The sequence below is a fragment of the Syngnathus floridae genome, chromosome 3 (genome assembly GCF_059516105.1).
Source record: "Syngnathus floridae isolate MCC-2025c chromosome 3, RoL_Sflo_1.0, whole genome shotgun sequence".
Lineage (NCBI taxonomy): Eukaryota > Metazoa > Chordata > Actinopteri > Syngnathiformes > Syngnathidae > Syngnathus > Syngnathus floridae.
Genome location: NC_142415.1, coordinates 8,070,001 through 8,091,127, shown reverse-complemented (window position 1 = coordinate 8,091,127; position 21,127 = coordinate 8,070,001). Strand labels below are relative to the sequence as shown.

At 39.4% G+C, this 21,127-nt stretch overlaps 1 protein-coding gene across 4 annotated transcripts in view; it reads right to left on the bottom strand.

Moving 5' to 3' along the window:
• Positions 1 to 20,294, bottom strand: part of uacab (uveal autoantigen with coiled-coil domains and ankyrin repeats b) — a 36,804-nt gene extending 16,510 nt beyond the window's left edge. For 3 of the 4 annotated variants that reach the window (XM_088371358.1, XM_088371361.1, XM_088371359.1), the window contains exons 1-4: positions 20,083 to 20,294; positions 4,492 to 4,622; positions 698 to 786; positions 189 to 253 (exon numbers count right to left, since the gene is read on the bottom strand). In XM_088371358.1, coding sequence (XP_088227484.1) covers positions 189 to 253; positions 698 to 786; positions 4,492 to 4,622; positions 20,083 to 20,130 — 333 coding nt within the window. In that variant the 5' untranslated portion in view covers positions 20,131 to 20,294. Of the gene's footprint in view, positions 1 to 188; positions 254 to 697; positions 787 to 4,491; positions 4,623 to 4,978; positions 5,047 to 20,082 lie in introns of all 4 variants that reach the window. The other variant, XM_088371360.1, reaches the window with a different exon arrangement.
• Between the last annotated feature and the right edge of the window lie 833 nt (positions 20,295 to 21,127).

Genomic DNA, 21,127 nt, shown 5'->3' with positions numbered 1-21,127 from the left:
AAAAACCCACAAATGACATTTTAGCAATACCTCTGGGCAGCGTCATTCAAGACCTTAAGGCTGTGATGGATTGTATTAGATTGTGCAAGTGTACCCAGTTAAGTGTCTAGAGACTGACCAAAAAAAACATTTCTTTCCCAACACATTATACAAATGAGAGCCTTAAAATAACACCAAAATCACTCTACCTGCAGGAGTTTTTGCACACACAGCGAATGGCCATTTCTTGAAGCCAGATGAAGAGCGTTTTTACCTACAGAGTCAAATCACAAATAGGAAAAAAAAAAAACAGCATCAGGAGGTGTTTGGAAATGGAAGTAGTCTATTCACAAAAGCTTTTTCCAAGCAGTTATACTGTGTTTAAAAGCAAATTCAGTTGCAAAATACGAGCAGACATTCCCCCTTAATAATTCGAGGTTGCATGATCAGTAATATTGAGAAAAATAAGAATGAGACCCTCAGTCAAGTAAAATTATTTAGCTGTACGGAAGTAAGGTAATAGTGATGCAAAATGAATCTTGAAATTTGCTTCATGAGCCAGTTGTATTTTTTCATTCCATTAGAGGGCAAAAGTATATACTGACTTGCCATTTCTTGAACCCCTTTATTGAAACCAACAGTGCCATATCGAGAAGAAAAAAAATACAACTGGTTCATGAAGCAAATTTGAAGCTTCATTTTTTTACTGGTGACTCACCAGTGGCATCAGTTGCAGTGATATCAGCACCGTGTGACAAGATGAGATTGAGACAGTCCAAGTGTCCTCGCGTTGCAGCCAGATGAAACCTAGGAGGAAGAGAAAAATATGATATGCGATGAAACCATGGCACCAAGGAAGACTACCTGAGAGCTGTCACGTTCAAGGCGTGCACACTTTGTATAATCTCCTGATAAGGATTCCAAAATGATTATGGGAGATTGCAAAAGGATAATGAGATCAAATGCACAACATGTCTTTAATCACCACATTGGAGAATTAAGATTTGCGACTGTCTGCAGTGACTTAACCCAAAGCAGCAAAGTGACCATTGGCTGCTCAGAAAAACACCCGCACGGTAAACTGACCTCAGCCCATAACACATCAAGTCACATGAATCTGTTTATACACTAACCCCAAGCTATCTGCCAAGGCGACAGCATGGCTGTCACCTCGACACCCATACGAGTATTAAAAGCAGTGAGGATGGCCCCGGGAGGCCGGTTCTTGGGGGAGAACTGGAGGGTCCCTCCCTACCTCAATGAGTAAACACCTCCAAAGCAGAAACTAGTTTGGGGGGAGAGGGGGGATACAAGTCATTTGACCCCAAACAAAGAATGTTAAGACACCACAGTGCTGCCAAGCATGTTAATAATGGAACATAAAGATATACATAAAAGCTGAAATCAGATACATGCAAGCTACCCAACAAACCGGCTTCATAAAAAGGCTAAACTTAATTCTGAGCTTCAAGACCGCCCATTCAGTGATGTCATTTCGTCATCTTACATGTTATTTGGGCAGCTTTAAGGTTGGCAGCCTACAGGGTATGGTTGCTATTTTTACACCGCATGAGACATGTTAACCAGAGAAACTACTGGAAGTAACTTTCACTTTAGGATGAGGACACTCCTTCAATAACCTGTCATGTACACCGACTTGAAAAATGTCTAAAAGTTGTGTATTGAAGTTGATTTGGTAACTCTCATATTCCCCTCACATTACCTGTGTCAAAAATAGATGATCGACAACAAATTGATTGTCAAATTAATCACCTTGTATTTTAATAATCAAGTAATTGTATAGAGCCATTGTTTAAATATATTGTCCAACTCCAAATCTGATTTCAGGCTTTCAAAAGAAATAATTCTCAGATTTGTCTAGGCTGATTCATCTTTTGTTTTTAATCAAAATAGGACATTTGCAAACGTCTGCTTTTACGTTGGAAATCGATGACTATTAATCCTTATTGTTCGATATTCCTTATCTGCAGTTTAGTTGTTTTTAATTACTTAAAACGCCAAATACACCAAAATAATTGATAAATAAACAGTAATCTGGGAAAAGTTTTTTTTTTTTAATCATTGGATGAGCGGCTAACTGTTTTTGCCCCAATCCACGTCGGGTTTGGAAGCATTGTGCCCTGTGGAGGCTGACTTTAGGACGAAATCTACGTACGCAATTCATCAAGCCAAATGCATGGACAGAAAAACACACAATGTAGTTAACATCACGCAAACACAACAAACACTTGTGTTGTATCATAACATTGTAGGTAAGGTAGATTTATTAATGTCGATTTTGTTCATGTTGATGGCTGTTAGAAAGGGCAGTTGCCTTTTGGATTAATATTTAGATTTTTCTTTAAAAAAAAAAAAAAAGCTTCGTTTTAAGTGAACCCAGAATAATATTGTTACCACATTGTTAGAGATATCTGGCAAAAATTACGAGATATGGAATTTTGTCCGTATTGCACAGCCCTACTTTCACTTCAAAACCGCGCTGCTGTAACACATACAGATTGTGGCTTGACATTGTCTTACTGAAATAAGCTGGGACGTCCGCAAAAAAGAGCATATGTTGCTCCAAAATCCATATGCACGTTTTAGCGTCTATGGTGCCTTAACAGATGTGCAAGTTACTTATGCCATAGTCACTAAAACACTCCCCCCTTACCATCAAAAATGCTCTGACGCGTGATCAGCAGGTTGGCCCAAAACGTCCGAGAACTTCCCATATGGCTTTCGCTTTGCATGGAAGAGTTTAACTGTGTTAACTGACAATGGCTTTCTAAAGTGTTCCTGAGTGCACGTGGCAACTTCCATTATAAAATTATGCCTGTTTTTAACGCAGTGCCGCCGGAGGGATCGAAGGTCACAGGTATGCAATGTCAGTTTGCGCACTGGACGCTTATGCACAGATTTTCTGAAACTTTTGAGGATATTATTGATCATAGATGATAGCACCCAATCCTTGCTTGTGAACGACCGAACCTTTCAGAGATGCTCCTTTAGTACCCAATCATGACATACACAGTTGAATACAGTATAGCCCCAAGTCTTTAATTCAACATTGACAGTCATATATTGTTGTTAAAATAAAAAAATGACTGCTAATCTTTGAATAACAATGGGACCACAGTCAAGTATGTGTGAAATTGAACAGGTGAGCATCTCAAGAACTATCAAATTGATTGTTGCAGATGACTCCTTGTTAGCATGCGGTCACATCTGCACTTTTTTAAGCCGGTGTGGCGAATTACACAACTAATGCCATGACAGGCATTAACTGTGTCTATTCAGCTGGACGCCTAAAGTAATTACAATGCTAATCCATCTTGCGAACACCCCTATTAATAACAAGTACAGACTGACAAACAAATTACGACAAATTGAATTAATGCATTAGCAGTTTGTGTTTCCCCCATAGAGAAGTCTTTAATAACCACTGGTGGTCACCATTCGACATTCTTTCCTGGCTTTTGCAGCAGCCAGATTGCTATAGACACGTGTTTGCCTGTGTGTGGCACACTGAACTAAATGTAGACTTGCTGAGTCGCAGTTGTGGTTCATTTTTGTTTTGGGCAGACCAAGCAACAGGATGAGGTCCGGGTTACAGCATTCACTTCGAATACATTCGAGCACAATATTATGATAAATCTGAGATCAGGACTGAATGTTTTCCTGCTTTGTGCAACAGTGCTGAAAACCAATTTACACAGACTGGAAATATTTGTCGGATTAGAGGCTCTATAGTGATAAGCTATTAAAGTCATTTCCAAATTGACCCTAGAAGAGGCCAAAGATTGCAATACATTGGGTGGTCATGTGACTTCATTTCATGAAACGTGGAGTCAAGTTTTCCTGGCTTTCTCTGCAGAAAATTGGGAGGCTCCATAACAAAAATGTAACTATGTAAATAAAACATGTCCATTCACGATGTCAACTGATCCCAAAAATAGATTTCATTTCAAGCAAAACATCTGTCTGACTTGATGTAGTGAACACCACAACAAAGCAAAGCTGAATTTTTAGTTCCTGTGAGAACTACCCAAAAAGCCCGTGGCCAGTGTGGTCAAGCCTCGAGAGGCCGCAAACATTCTTTTGACTAACTCCGACACTGACCTCCGGAGGCAGATGGCCATTTAATGGGACAAGTTGGATATATATAAAGCACTTTACTAGTGCCCAACAGTTAAGCAAAAATGTAAGGCAGTTGGATGAACGTTTAAAGTGAAACCTTCTCCATAACTGTCAGGCTTTTATTGCAATTTTGAGCGTGTCAGTAAGTGAGACCAAGCCTTGAGGTCATAAATAAATATTTCTGAGTAAACAGTTAAGACCTGAGCTAATAAATTGTATTTTTTCTAGATATAAGCAGGAGCAATATGCTCTTAGTGTATTGGTAATGAATATTTGAAGTGTTTTGTAAAGGTCTCTTCTTCTGTATGTCAACAGACGGTGACTGGGCGTGAGCATGTCTGAGTATGGAAAAGTGCGTGTCTGTTTACTTACGCAGAGCGTCCCTCCACATCAAGCTTGGTTGGGATGATACCCTTCTTGCTCAGGACAGCAGCCGCCTTGTCCACTTCCCCTCGTTCCACTGCCTTCATCAGCCGATCATCATGCTTGTTCCAGTCTGTGTTCTGACAACAACAACACAACACTATCAGAGATGTAATCTTGGACAGTTGTTGATAGAAACATAGTTTAGATCAATGATGAAGATCTACAATTTTTTGGGGGATTATTTTATGCAAATCAAAAGTGTTATATGAAGCACCAGCACAAAACCGGATTAAATCAGAAAATACGGTCATACGTTTTATGGTAAGTGCATTACGGCAAGCGAGAATGGCAACTTGTTTGCTGCATTTGGCTGTCAGCAAGCCACCAATCATAAAGTTCAAATACCGTTTTGTCTAGCTCTAATTTTATTGGAAACGCATTGAATAAAACAAAAAACAGCATTTAGTAGTTGCTCTTAGAAAGAAGTACCTACAAAGTGCATGGACGTGCATTTCAGCCAGCGGCTCATCTTGGGTGAGTGGAGCTGGTCCTTGCACCGCGCTACCGAAAAGGTTGCCAGCGTTCCGGTTTAAAAAAAAAACAAAAAACAATTAGAAGGGGGAAAAGGGATGCTATTTTCCTATATGCACTCAACCAGTGAGTGCAAAAAAGGGGATCAAAATTGCAGCAGAGGTCCTCTCATAAAAGGCTCATCCTCTGGAGTGTTCTTCATTCGAGCATTCCTGGGTTTCTTACGGGCTCTGCCTGTAAGTTCAGCACTGCACAGCAGTCGATTCTTCAAGGGAGGATAAGGAAGAATGGAAGAGGAGGAAAGAAATGGAGGTGGAGAAGCAGTCGGGCCAGCCCCTGCCAGCCGTTGGGACCTGCCCCGGCCGGCAACTGCAACTCCTCCTCGGGGGGGAAAGTCAGCTCAGCTTGGCTTCTTCTCAACTCCACCAAATGTCTTCCGCTACGCTCGTCAAAATCTTACACGAGTTGCCTTACTCAGTTTTCTTTTTGACAGTCTTCCTTCTCCTCTCTGGACTGCTTTCAGGCTGCCTACAGTCACAGGGAGCAGGCTGCTTATCTACAAAGCCTCTCTCTTTCCCAGCTTCTTTTCACTGTCTGCGGTCTCATGCGTCTTAACCCCCAACAAATGGCAAGGTCAGTCAAGCACAGTGGGGTAAATATGTGGGCTCTCCGGTTTAAAATATCACCCCCTCCCTGGTAAATAGCAGTGGTGCAGACAGCCTGTAGACTGGCTACCTCTTTTTTGGACTTGCAAACCTTTCTATAGTGACTGATTGGAATACAGGAGCCAAGAATACATTCTGCACATTACTGCACCATGAGTAATGGCTAAAGAGTCACCACGCCCAGCATGAAAGAAGTCCATCCAAAAGACACCGCGTACACTACTACCCCCCACCGTGTACCCCATCTGAAAATATTAAGGCCAGAGCGGGATTAGTGTTTGCACATTTGAAAGGGTCCTGCCATTTACACACATAGCGTATTAGTTGGGCAAAGGCTACTGTTGACCCGTCCAGCTAAAGACGAGAGAGCTGCTTTTACAAAGCTCCCTCAACCGAGTTCCACGATAGCAGGGTTAAACGTCAGCTTTTGTACAACGAGCCGTAGTACCGCCACCACCAATGTAGAGCGGTGGAAAAAAGTCAGTGAAAAGTCACTCTTAAAAATAAGAGTGAAAGAGATGAGGAGAGTATCTAACGGAGACAATTCTCGGGTCAGGGTGGACTCGTGTTACTGGCCTCTCCTCAGGAGTGGTGTAAAAAGAGCAGCTCAGAGATCCAACAACACGCACAATCCTCCACATGACAGGTCATATTAAGAAGTGGGTGTCAATTTACGAAAGCTGCTCACCCTGGCATGGAGACCAAGGTGCTAAAATGGCACCTAGCTGCTCAGCATACTGTAGAGCACTTCAAGTAAAGATCTCACATGCGTTGATTGTGTGTGTATTTGTTTGTCACACTGTTTATGTACTAGTTAATAATAGAGCTGTTAGCAAAGCAAAATACAACCCTAGAGTTAGTTGCTTTTGAGGAGAGCTGGCGATATAGAGGAATACAACACACACTTTGAGAAATTGTATTTGATAAATCTAATAGACCCTCAGGTTTAATTTGTTCTATGACTAGATCACAACACTGGTCATACTTTTGCGGGGACATCAGAGCGACAGCATATTGAGCATGTATTTTGGGAATTTCATTCACCAACAAACAAAGCAAACATTTCAACTTGCACAACACACTATTAAACAATCCATTCCACACAGCCATGCAAATTCCTAAAGATTGCTGTGCCCGTTCGTCCCAAGTAAAAACATTTTAGCATAAGACGGTGAAAGGATACTGCCTCCTCAATTGTGAGGCAGAAGCATGTGCTAGCATTGTCACAATAAAAGTTAAAATAGTTAAATACGAATAACCTGTTTTGGCGTGACAAAGCAATAATACACGTCTTGTTTACATGCATCTAAAGGTAGCATGTCAGCATATCAAGTTGCTATTTAAACACACTGACCTTTGCTGCATAACATCACCTGACACACCCAAGGTGTTTAACTATTCACACATTCTTTCTGCCTGAAAATATTTCAGCGTGAGGCTTCTGTCATCCTTTACTCGTGCTATTAAGCCCTCAATACAGGCTGTAACTCTTCACGACACCTTGGTTTCCTGCCTCTCTCCCAGCAAGACTGACGGGTCTCTAATGTCCTGAAGGATGAAATCACTGGCAGCAAATAGAAAACCAGTCATCTCATAGCAGCCTCCTGCCAGGACACAAACATAAAACTGTAGGCTAATATGTAAACGGATACTGCCAAACTACTGATGTTACAGATGTGGTTTCACAAGGTTATGGAGATGGTGGTGAAGACTATCATCATAGACATACTGTATGTATCTATTTGTGATTCATGACGTGGTATGAAATGTCAAAGTTTGATCGAGTAAAGCTAGGCACCTTGTTCAAAGTATTAGTAATGCATGCATTTTCAAATAAATGCTATTTACATCAATCCACCACTATCAAACAGTTAGTTACTTTTGAACTCAATTACATGCATTAGGGTTGACCATAGTAATTAAGCATTCTGTCAAATCGAACAATTCATGCAAAATAATGTCACTACTCCAGTTTCCTCCCACAAAAACATGCATGGTAGGTTTACTGAAAACTCCAAATTGTCCGTGATTGGCTGAGCCAAATTCGACATCCGTAATGTTTCCCACAAATGCATTTAGCTGAAGAGTTCCGCCGCAAATTAATTTTGGCCACAACAATATTCCAGGGGTACCATTTCCCATTTTTGTTGTGGTATGATACTGCAAATACCGCGCCTCAAGTATCAAACATATAGCTAGGTAAAGTTTGATCATCGATTTAGGCGGTATCAGTTCAAACAGTTTTCCCATCACCTCATTCCAGCAGGTATAATGACTGTCTCATTAAAACATCAATTAACTTAAATGTTCTATGATTAAGAGACTTGTAAAGGTGATGTTGTTTCTATTCCTATTACAACAATTCAGAATATTCCTACTAGAATATTTTCTGCTACGTGATTATTCAATAATCAATCAAACAAACACTATTCTCACTGATAAGATAACACCTTAAAACAAGTTTCTTAGCCATAAAGTTATGAATATTACACAGTCTAGTATACGGTAATGATTTCCAAAAATATGTTCAGTAAACAATAAATCGCATTGACTATTTAGGAAGATGAACAAAACCAATGCCTACAAATTCGGGTACTGGTCAGTATCACAATAGGATATAACATTACTCCACACTTGGTCTGTGATGATACCTAAATTAGACCCTAATCACCAGTTGCTACATTCTATCATCACTGGAATCAATGACATATTGCATTAACATAGCTTCATGCTCATGAAAAACACAGTGACATGCTGATTTATTGGTGCAATATACTGTGGCGGTAAGATCCCAAATCCCTGCCTGTATCGGAGCTATAACGATAACATTATGAAACTAACTGTGTCATAGCAATATCCAGAAACTATGTGAGTCCAAGTAATTGCCAGGGTAGTCACGTATGCATGCTGTGAAATAAGTACTAAACAATATTATTTAATACAGAAAAGAGATGATATATTCCACAGTGCGTCCCAATAAGTCTGCAACTAAAAATGTTAATTTTTTTAATGTCAAACGATAGTTATTTTGGTCTTGCAAATTCAGATTAAACTATCTGAATTTAGGGTCTTAACTGTACTTGGTGACCAGGCTATAAAAACAAAATAGAATCATATCATCAAAATGTTATAAAAGCTTCTCAAACTGTAGCCCAAAATAGGTTTTGTATAAACGACTCTGCCCGGGTTAGGGCAGGGGGATAAATTTCACATCGCTTTTGTTGTTTTTACAGCTCAATCCAGGCGTCATCAGTACATTCCACTTGCATTCTTGGTAGGCTTTTGGTTATATTTATCATTTTCATTATGACAGTGAGAGCAAGTTTCTGTTCATACAGTTCACAAAAAAAAGTTTTTCTTATCCCAAATCTTGTGCTTGTCATAAGTCTGTTTGTACCTGCCTATTCCTAAAATCATAAATCAATCAATCTGTTGAGAATAATAATCCATCCACCCATTTTCTGAACCACTTATCCTCACGAGGGTCACAGGCATGTTGGGTAAAAATGTTAATTATTTTAATTATGTTGGCTGCTCACTGTTTGAACTGCAATTCCCCAAGTCCAAAGACAGTGATTTAGTGGTAAAGTGAAATGCATTTTTATTTCAGAGTTGCCATGCAAAGTATTCACTGGGTGTATTTCAATTTTACACCCTCCTCTCCCTCCACCATTGGGCAGCGACATCTACCTGACAGTTTGAACTGTGCAGCTGTCTGGGCATGTAGCATGCAAATAAAACAAATCAAGGCAGGAGAATGTGAGGGTCAAGAGTAGGGCACAACCATTTTTGGAATCCAATGTTGATATGGGTGGGGCTGATTACCGATTATTCGGTCGATTATTTTCTAAGAATACATGCAGAATTTTTTAACTCATTTATTTCATCATTTCCAAAAATCCATGAATTAAAGCTACATTTGGCTTTTTACAATACTTTCTTCTCCAGTATTTGTCTAATTTTTAAACAAAGGGAAATCTAGGGACACAAAAAACTATGTAGCGTAATTTCTGCACCAGAATACAAATCGCACTGGCTAAAATTAGGGGAAAATCCTGTTTTGTCCATACATAAGCCGCACCAGACTATAAGAAACAGGTGTTTTAATGAAATGTCCTCATTTTGAATATTACTATTATTACCGAAACAAATCCCCTTACAATATCATAAAACTGGACTATAAGCCACAGGGTTCAAAGCTTGTGCAAAAAGAAGCGGCTTATACTCCGGAAATTACGGTAAATACCATACTTTCTGGACTATAAATCGCACCGGAATACAAGTCGCACCAGCCATAAAAAGCATAATAAAGAAGGAAAAGACGTATGCAAGTCACGCTGGAGTATAAATCGCATTTTTGGGGATTATTTTTTTTATAAAATCCAACACCAATAACAGACATGTCATCTTGAAATGCAATTTAAAATAAAAATAGAATAGAGGCAACAACAGGTTGAATAATTGTACAGTATGCTAACGTTAATGAGACATAAACAACGACCTGAGAACATGCCTGGTATGTTAACATAACATTGTAATAGTTATTCAAATAACTAGCGCATAAATAATACGCAAACAAGTTTATCGAACCATCCATGTCACTCGAAATAATTAAATCCAAATCTTCATCCTCTGTCTCTTATAAACAACTCCACTAACGCCGGAAGTTGAAGATGCAGCGCTTCCTTGTTTACGTCAGACTCAGCGTCAGTTGCAGTTCCGACTATTCCAGAGGCCTAGAGCGCCCTCTTGCGTTTTAGTGTGAAAATGCCATGTGAAATGATCTGTGTTAATAATTTCACACAAGTCGCTCGAGTATAAGTCGCACCCCCGGCCAAACTATGAAAAGAACTACGACTTATAGTCTGGAAAATATGGTTATTTTTATTAATTGTTTAAAATAAAAATAAATGAAAGTATAAATGGGTTTTGAGATACCTCTGGTTGCTGTAAATTGGTGGTAGTTCATTGTGCAGGTGGAACAACTTTAAAACCTTATCACTGAAAAGTAAGCAAAAGCTAGTCGAACGATGCACGCGTTGTCAGGCACACATGACAGACAGTTAATCTAAAATGGGAACATGTTGAGTCACTGTTAATTTCACCAAATTACAGTGCCCTGTTGGAATGCTCCGTTCAGCTCATTACTGTAAACAGGTCTGGCTGTAGTTGTCTCTACTGAGAAGCGTTGAGGGTTAAATGAAGTCACAGCTCTACTTAGTGGACAAACTGTAAGGACATCATTCATTCTGACAATTCTTTGAAATATTATGGTAACCTTATTTAGTTTTAATTTAAATCAGAATGGGAGACAACATCATGAAATGGAGCCAAAGCCTGGTAACAAGTGTGGAGAGTTTTAAAACAGCTTATAATAAATTGTAGACCTTTACAAGATAGGATCAAATAGGCTGGAGAGTATTAAATGTAAAAAATTGGAACAATAACATACAGATTAGAAACGAATTAGGAACAGGTGGATTACTTATGTAATTGTTTCCATATCTTTCTGTCCTGTCACACCAACCATCTGCATGTCCTGCAACATCTTCATCTCTGCCACACTCTCCATTATTTTGGCTAGTAGAGATTTCCAAGCCTCGCTTCTAACATTCTTTCCCATAACTTCATGCTTTGCTTAATCAACATAACAACACCTCTGTAGCTACTACAGTTCTGCGCATCGCCGTGGCCTGAAACAAAAAAAATAGGAGTCAGCACCTTTCCAGGAATCTTCTCGCTTTTTAAGAATCTCCCCTGCCATCTCTCCTTGATAGTTCCATGCTGTCACTGGAATGTTGTCTAGGCCGATTGCCTTTCCACTCTCCATCTTTTACAAATGTCTGGGTATGAATTTTATCTATATTTATTTTTCCTCACTCATTGGCGGCCCCACAGAGGGACTTGAAGCGGCTCCACAGAGGGACATGGTGTGCCAACAGAGGGACCCTGGTGGTATCAATGGTTTTGGTGACCTCAGTTAAACTGAGGTCAACAGAGGGAGTGAAGGAATGGGGTCGAAATACAAAAAGTCCTGCCGAGCTACAAAAACAGATATGCTCAAACCTCATTGAATAAAGTACATAAGCAGACAACTATATTCACATATTAAATCAATAAAAGAAACATTTTACGCATATAATTATACCTACACACCAACTCAATAAAGAAGACATAACTAGACATTTTTGATAAGTGGTAATGAGAAAGGTTTTTATAACTTTATGATCTGATATATATTTCTGAGCACTTTGAAATAACAAATGTTTTTTGATATATTGCCTGAATAGCTTAATGACCCTTAAGGAACTGTTTAATGCATGCCTGATGATTTTCTAAATCATGGACACTGCCAAAGTCATCTAAAAATGTTCAGTACTTGATTGTATCTTGTGTTTTGACTCATGCTAGACGCCAGCTTTCGATTACTACTGAACGTTCTGGACAGAGGGAAATATTTTGCCTAACAAAGAAAAGATATGGTTGAAAGCATGATTAAACTAAGAATATGATGACGTAAGCAAGTACATGGAGATCAAAAGAACAAACAAACAAAAACATGGTAAGTGGTGAGTAGAAACTTTGCATAGTCAGGGAACATTAATAAATAGATGATGTCACAGCCAAAAGCTCACATAATTCCGTACAAAATGACAAAATTGAAAGAATGATGAATGGATGAGGTGGAACAGTGTATGTGCAAGAATGGAGGAGAATGTTTACAGGAAGGTCTTGGAGATAAAACCAGCAGGTGCCAGAGGGAGACAGCCCGACCAAAGATGATCGTCAAGGCTGAAAGGCGGAAAGGAAAACAACAGCCCCCACACATCGAATCGCCCATAATCAGCACCCAACCCCACGGAACCAGCTCTCACCGAACCAGCACCCACTCCCATGGAATCAGACTCTCCTGCGAACTTGCCCCACCCCAAAGACTCACCCATCAAACTCGGCCCACACTGGCATGTGCAACTGAATATAAGCTGACCAAAGAACCTTGAACGTTGCCTTTTCTGAATGGAGACTTTCCGCTCTTGAAAGGCCCAGCGCTGTATTGTACTTTCCTGAAAACAGAGCTTTCTGACCAAGAATTGTGATTGAACTCAACCAACCTGTGTAAGTCTAATTTCTGCTTCAGTGTCTTAGCATTTTCCTAAATCTGAAGAAATCAAATGAGTACGCAGTGAGTAAATTGGATAACAGGTGATTGGCAATGGCTTTTGCTATGAGGCGCAGATAGCGCGCTCCCTAAATTGTGGACAAAATCCAACACTATATACTGCATTATAGTGCCAAAACTCAACTCTTGGCAATTGATCACCCTACTCAAGTGCCAATGAAGAAGAACTAATTCAAGAACTAATGCAAAAAAAATATTTCAGGCAAGACTGGCGGTGGAACAGCACATCAATATTGTGTAATAAAATAAAATGAAATAAAAATGCTGTTGTTTCGAAGCACCAATCAGAAATAGTGGTTCAATAGTTCAGTAATTATTTCCCCATTTTTTCAAAAAATGTAATCCTTGAAATATAGTGATATAGATTTGAAGCTCCCACATAATTTTGTGTGTGCACACAGAATAATTGTGCTTGAATTTATATGTTCCTATTCCTCAGTCCAAATCTAATACTACGTGTTGGAATGCTCATACGCATTCATTCCGCACACTTCTACATGTTGATAAACGAGGCCCCAGGCTCCCTACGTTTTGGGACACACTATTGAGATTTGTGATTCTTTCTACGGTTCACACTGCCAGAGGGAATATCAGTCTTTCATTTGGCCAAGCCAAGTGAACTTTGCCCATGTCAGTGTTCCAATAGAGAGAGTTAAGATGCAATAAAGTCATAATAACACAGTTGTGCAAAGGTGGAGATTAGAAAATCAGTTTAATCAGACAAAATGGGCATAAACCTTGCTCATGATCACTTATTGTGAGAATAGAGGACTATTGTTAAATCTGTACAAAAGCTACAATAATAATGCTATTAGCTGAATTTATCCCTAATGGATTAACCAATTCACACCTTCAAGGCCTTAAAAGCTTAGTGAAGAATATTAAAGTTTTATTTAGTTCTAGACCTACTGTATATGTTTTGTTCAGGGCCAATACAGAGACCAATTATTGGTATTGTATTTTTTAAGCACAAGTTTTACCGATCAAAAAATACACCATGGAGATTTTAAGTTTCTCTGGAGTACAACCCGCATTTTTATGGGAAAAAATATTGTACAAAAAGTCAAACTTGGACTCATTTTCAAAATCCCCATTTTGTACATTACATTTTTCCCTTCACCTTTCAGATTTTCTTCAAATTTTGAGATGTGGTTGGAAATGGTGGAAGACGATCCGAACACAGTTTTTTTTTTTGCTCCAAATCTCCTAATTGAAGAGATGAGACAACATGGAAATACGCACTTTAAAAACATCAGATTTAACGTCAGATTCAGAAGTAGAAGGCAATCGTTTCGGGCGTTCTCTTAGCTTTTGTCACCATGATTTTTGATCTTCTTTCTAAATTTTATGAAAGTCATATGCAAAGTGCCTCCCACACTGAGGGTGAAAAGATGAATTAATTGATTCAGAGGATTTGCTGAATCAATATGGAATTGAAGGGGAAGTTGCTGATTCAATATTGAACCACTATAAATACACATACGTATTGTACATACATACTTACTAATTGCTCAAATATGTTTAGAGTGCCTATTGCTATTTTTACCAATACACACACACACACACACACACATATTCAAAGAGGCTAGCACATCGAACATAAAAAAAAAAAACAATAAGAAAAGACATTTGAGATGAGGGAGAGCCCTCAATTCCTATGTTCACACATTCTTTTGACAGCAGATAAAGATTAGTCGAGAACAAGCGTGTATGAACCTGTCTAACACATAACAAGGGACCTGTGAGTGACAAATAACATTCAAGAGAGATCTCCACCCAGTCTTAAGAAACATAACAGTACACACACACACATTGCCAACTTGTTTGAGAAGCTATGTGGTACAATAAACATTCAGGCAATAAAATAAACTCCACAAGGATTACAACGATCAGTGGGAACTTGACCTCTTTGAAGGGTGACTGGTTTATTTTATTTGTGAGGGGAGAAAATTAGGGATATGGTCTGTAAACCACTGATTTGACATTTAGACTGAGCACAATTTCTGAAAACCCATAAGATGTAATGATAAGGTTTAATGTTGCACATGGGATACAATTGCCTTGTTTTATCCCATCGTGCCAAGTTTAAAAAAAAACAATGTCTTTGCAATACACATTCTGGCTGCATTGCAATTCCAAATAACATGCTGCAGATTATATTCTAGTAGAACGAAAATTGGTCAGACAATGTTTTCAACACACTACCACTTATTTTCTTCGTGTAGACCCGCAAAGATTTTCCCATGCCAAGAAGGAGCAGGAAACAAATTTGTCACAAGTGTCAGGTGAAAGAAAAAACAAACACTTGTCCTGTAAATTTAATCCACCAAGACAGAAAAACAACAACTGCCATAGCACAGCTTGATGAGGCTTAGTCTGAGCCAAGTCACAACAGTTTGCTGCTCATCAGCAAAACTGGTTCCTGCCGCCACTGCTGCCGAGCATGCCTAATACTCAACATATGGTATGTAGGCATCTGTGTGTGCATTGGTAGAGATGATTTCGGCTGTACCCTGACCAAAGTGGGTCAATGAGCTTCAGCCCTCTCGCATACCATCATCCATGAGAAGTGGTGGACTCTCAAATATTTGCTACTGCGTACAAACATCCACAGGACCAGACAAGATACATGCCTGGAATATTAAAACAACACAAATCTAATGAGTTGGGGTAAAAACACTACAAGCATGCCACTGCCGGCCTGCACAGCATGGGAGCACAGACGGGTAAAACCGGAGATGACCTCATGGCTGGCCCCCAAAGAGCCAGACAATAATCCTAAAAACACAGACTGGTCACCCTCCCACACATTCTATCGCCAACACGGCACCCTTAAACCACGGATGTTGTATGAGGCTTTAAAATGTACTTTGGATAAAGACACATGAATTATCACTGCTTAACACTGATGTACTTATACGTATGTCACTATGTATCAATCAATCAATCAATCAATACACCATTTGCTTCAAACTAAATACGTACAGCCACACACAGTGAGACAAACTGGCTTTTATCAGTTTACTTGAGACACTCTTGGACTAAAATATGTTTTGTTTTGCTTTTGTTTGTTTGAAATGAACCTGCACCTCATATTAAGGCCATAGTAAATGTTATCAAATAGATTGTAATGTCACTGCAATATTCTGCAATGCTATAGAAAGGCTATCATTAAATTCTACTTGGAATTCAACATTTTTTTTATTTTATTTTTTTACATTTAGTGTGTTTGTTCAGAAGAAATACTACTTTTGCTCTGTCACACTAAACATATCATCCATTTGTTTCGATTTGACAGAAAGATTTCTGTCTGTCGGGTGAGTCTGTTTCACCAAGCCAACATACTACAAGCGACATCTAACTCCATTTCACCAAGATACAAAGTCGTGGCAAAACAAAAAGCTCTGTGGTCCAACACAGAAGAAGTTTTCAGGGCCTACATTTTCTTGAAGCATGGCAGAAACAAAGAAGAAAAAAAACACACGCTGTGCGACTTGCAGTCAGAGGCAGGCCAGCCCTAACACTCCATCTCATTTTACAGACTATGAAAACAAACAGTGAGTCAAGCGCAGTCATCTGAAAAATGTCCACATTTCAAATAATATATATATATATATTTTTTTTTGTTAAGCCTTTTCATTAAGGTGGAAGTCAACGCCTGAATTTTTGTTGTGCCAATATGTTCTGTGCGGCCCAGTTGAAGCAGTGTTCTGATGCTCGAATGTTTTAATAGTGGAATATGAATTAAACAGGCCAAATCCACGTGTTTTTATCCATCTCAGTGGGTGGCCGATTGGCCACTTGCCATCGACTTAAAATGACATCACAGTTGCCAGCTCTTGGGTCACAACCAATAACGGCTCACCAATTTTCTGGAGCTGAGCAATACCAAGCCATTTATACATGTGTATTTTCTTCATTATAACCAGCCTGTGAAAGCTGAGCATAACTGCAATGAATGCCTATGATTTCATAACCCTGGTTAAAGGGACTACTATGTCATGTAGTGGTGAACTAATAAAATGCAATGACCTGAGTTCGAAGCGCACGATTTGACTCATGCACACTACGGTGCCAAAGAGAAACCACACGTTGCAAGCCTACCACCACATCCTTTAGCAGAGGTGCAAGAAAATGTCATTCATCACAAATGACCCCTCAAGTGACAAAGTAAGTACCGTAATTGCCGGACTATAAACCGCACCGGATTATAAGCCGCACTAGCTAAAATTCAGGGATATTTCTTTTTTTTTCTTACATAAGCCGCACCGGACTATAAGCCGCACTTGCACACGAGTTTTTTACAAAGAAAGACAGTACATAGAAAGCCTTTTTAATGTTTTAATAACATACTTGAACATGTCTTTCTAAACATGGCCTGTGACGCAGCAGTAGTACCGCAGCAACGCGGAAGTGTGCACGCGAGTTATTAGCAAAGAAAGACTGGACACAAAGTTTTTTTTAAAGCTTTAATAACATACCTTAACATTTCTTTCCAAACACTGCCTGTGACGCGGCAGTAATACCACAACAACACGGAATTAACACAGCAAAGTAACTGAGACGCGGCGGTAATGGCGGCGGTTACACAGCAGCAACACGGTAGCACAGCACGAACAGGGCTGGTTAAAAAAAACATACCAGTAAAAGTACAAAAAGAGCCGTCTTCATCTTCCTCCTGTGCACTGAAACCAAGTCTTCCTCCTTAGTGTCCGATTGGAATGGCGTTAGATATCCTTCGCCTCACACTTTCTCAGTCTCTCTTTCGTCGTCGCTTTTATGCATTTCTTCGAGTGTGAAGAGGGTCTGTTCATGCTAATCTTATTCATGCACGAAGTGCTACATTATATTAAACTAGCGAGCGACACGTATAGCTTAAAAGCGGCATCATATTCATTTATTTTATCCCCCATAATGACGGTTTATGTATAAAAGCTTGCTGTCTTTGTGTTAATGTGGGTGTGTGCGTGATGCGCGAGACGATCACGTCTTCTTCGGCGCATTATCTCTTCTTTGTCTGTCTCGCTCTTGCTTCCTGCTAGAGCGCCCCCTGGAGAGCGGAGGCCGTAAAAATCCATAAGTACGCTCCAGAGTAGACACAAGATAATGTCATCAACATCGACTGCCTTTGGCTTAAAAGCTGCATCATATGCATTTATTTTGTCCCCCATGATGACGGTTTGTGTATAAAGGCTTCCTTTCAGTAATGTCCGTCTTGATCGCGTGATGCGCGAAATGTAAACAAAAACTAGCGCGTCTTCTTCGGCGCATTATCTCTTCTTCGCCTGTCTCGCTCTTGCTTCTTGCTAGAGCGCCTCCTGGAGGCCGGAGGCCGTAAAAATCCATAAGTACGCCGCGCCGCCGTTTAAGGTTCAAAGTAACCTTCTGAATAAAATGCATTAAAAGTTCACATTCATTACAACCTGTTTTTGGTGAGCAAAATGTCAGAAGAATTGAATTTAAATGCTGATTGATTGGGTTTTAATACAATGCAGATTACTTCACTGGTTTCTTTTATATCAAACAAGTTATTATCAAACAACTTGTTTGATTTAAAAGAAACCAGTGAAGTGATTAAAAAAAGGAAAAACAAGATGAACTTAGTACAATTACAATGCAGATTGTCCAAACAGCGCCACTGCTTTGTGTAATCTCTGAGTGATATGGCAGAGTAAGAGAAAGGGTTTAGAGCACAGGTGTCAAACTCAAGACCCGGGGGCCAGATACGGCCCACCACATCATTCTATGTGGCCCGCGAAGACAAATTGTGCATCAAATTCGTGTGTCATTACTAGAATTGCAAATTGTCTTCACTTTTAATAATAGCTTTTTTTAGAAATATTTGACCAGTTTTTACTCGTCTGATTTGAAAACGAGTTATTTGTCAGTTTGTTTTGTAGCTTTTACTGTATATAATAGTGTTAAGAGTAAAAGTGATCAAGTCATCACAAAAATCACGAAAAAAATCTTATATAAGCCGCACCTGACTATAAGCCGCAGGGTCCAAAATTTTGGAAAAAAGTCGCGGCTTATAGTCCAGCAATTACGGTACATTGCATTTGTTGCACATACTGTAGTCATAGAGCATATTTGTGATTGGGAAATGTTCTCCTATGGCCATCCACTATAGAAAAATGGCGGTGAGACATGTCAGCGTCCTATATGGTGAGGTTTGACCCATGTAACATAAATTAGCAATTACTAGGCCTACAATTATCTATAAAAATGTACGTGATATGACCGACTTTTTTTTGCGCATTATTGAAATTAATAGTGTTTTTAATGCCTTAACATTGGAAAAATCAAAACACTTAAACATTGTCCCTCCCCGGCCGGGGAGGTGTTCCGGGCATGTCCCACCACCAGCAGGAGACCCCTGGGACGACCCAGGACGCACTGGAGAGACGACCCCGGATAAGCGGTAGAAGATTGATGGATGGATGGATGGATGAGTTTTGTTTTTCTTAGATTTTTCTACCAACTAATTATGAAGCCGCTGACTTCTATATTGAAGGTTAATGTAGTTCACTCGACCGATCAGTCGATATAGAGGGATGAAGATAGATGGTTAGAAATAAACCCTTTAATAATTATGACTCATTTCAAAAGGGCATCTAGCAAAAATGTTAGCAGTTTTTCAACAGTATCTTGTATAGGAGCGTATCTGAGTTTTGAACTTGATCAACAGTGTCTTCTTGTCCACATTGATGAAGAACATTTTTGTCAGCCAGGTTAGGATTTATTCAATACATCTATTTTATAACGCAAGTCGTATGCCGTCATTTCTGATCGGGTAATATTGATATTGAACAGATGCACCGTCCTAGTCTGGCAGAACATTGAATCAGGCCCGCACAGCTTGACATTATGCGAATTAAAGCTTCAGTGTATAAATCGGTCTAGCATGTACCCGGAGAAACAGAAAAGAAAAAAACTAAACAAAATAGGCGCTTGGATCCACGTAGAAATAGAAAGCACCGGTCAGTCAAGTTTGGTTGTGTATTTTGAGCTGGCGTAAGACATACAACAAGTGGCTGGCTCATAACAACTGCAGGTGCTCTCCAAAGGCTCGCTAGTTTGCAAAAGTCCAAACTACACTATACACTACACTCTAAATTCTTGTTGTGGTGAACTTCGTTCACAATCACACAGCTAAAGCTAAATCGCCAATCACAAACGAAGTCGATCGCAATCGTCAGGAAACAACAAAAGTCCACTTACATTGATGTTAACTTCGTGCTTTTTCAGACGATACTTGAGACTCTTCATTTCGACTTGACGGTTTGTTAAATTCCTTCTTTCTTTAATAAAAGCATCAACAATGCAAGGAAGAAAAAAAAAAACAACTTCCCGTGGATGAATACGAAGTTTTATCCAGTTCTCCCACGGGGTGAGTTCCACCTGACTCCTAACCGCAAAGCCAGATCAGAAGAGAGGAAGGAGCCACTGCGGCCAATCAGAGGCGAGTATTAGCAGGCTGGTTCATTTGTAATCCAATCAGTTGCGTTATAGGGCGGGACTTCCTTGTGGTATCGATGGGAAAAGTTGGAGACATCCTGGGACAAGGCGGGGTGACGTCAGGGTTACCTGAAACCGAAACACCTGAAATAAAAAACACAAACACCATAAAGCTTTTTGAATAATAAATGTTTGATATGGATGTCTCAGCATGAAGTGAATGTTGTAAATGAGATATAATATTTGTATGGTGTCACAACTGACTCATGTCAGGCAGAGGTGGGGTGGGCAAAGTACGTATTTCAAATTTTTCAAAAAAAATCCTCAAGATAATTACTTTAGAATGACGCAAGTTAAAGTTAAAAAGAAAGAGTCCTCTAAATAATTGGAAAGCATGAATATTCAGTGCCAAAACTACTCAAGTACTCAATTGGCGAGTACACTTCAAATTTATTTTTAATGCATGGATGTCAAATAGAAAATACATAAATAGCAATTTAACATTAAAGCAATATTTTTTAACATTAAACAGGGCAATTTCCTCACAAAAAAATAGTCTTGAATAATCGTGATTACTGACAAGAAACAGCATAATAGGCTGTAAATAATTTGTAAATAAACAGATTCTAACAAATTTATAGAATTTGATTATATAGAAAATTGACAAGTGGATTCACCCACATTTATTGGCTAAGAGATGCTGAGAGTATCTTGTATGTGTCTCTAGTTCAAAGTTGGGTTCTTGTGGGCTGAAACATCAATATTTTAGCCACATATGAGAGTGCTTAATAAAGCTGTTCTCTATTTT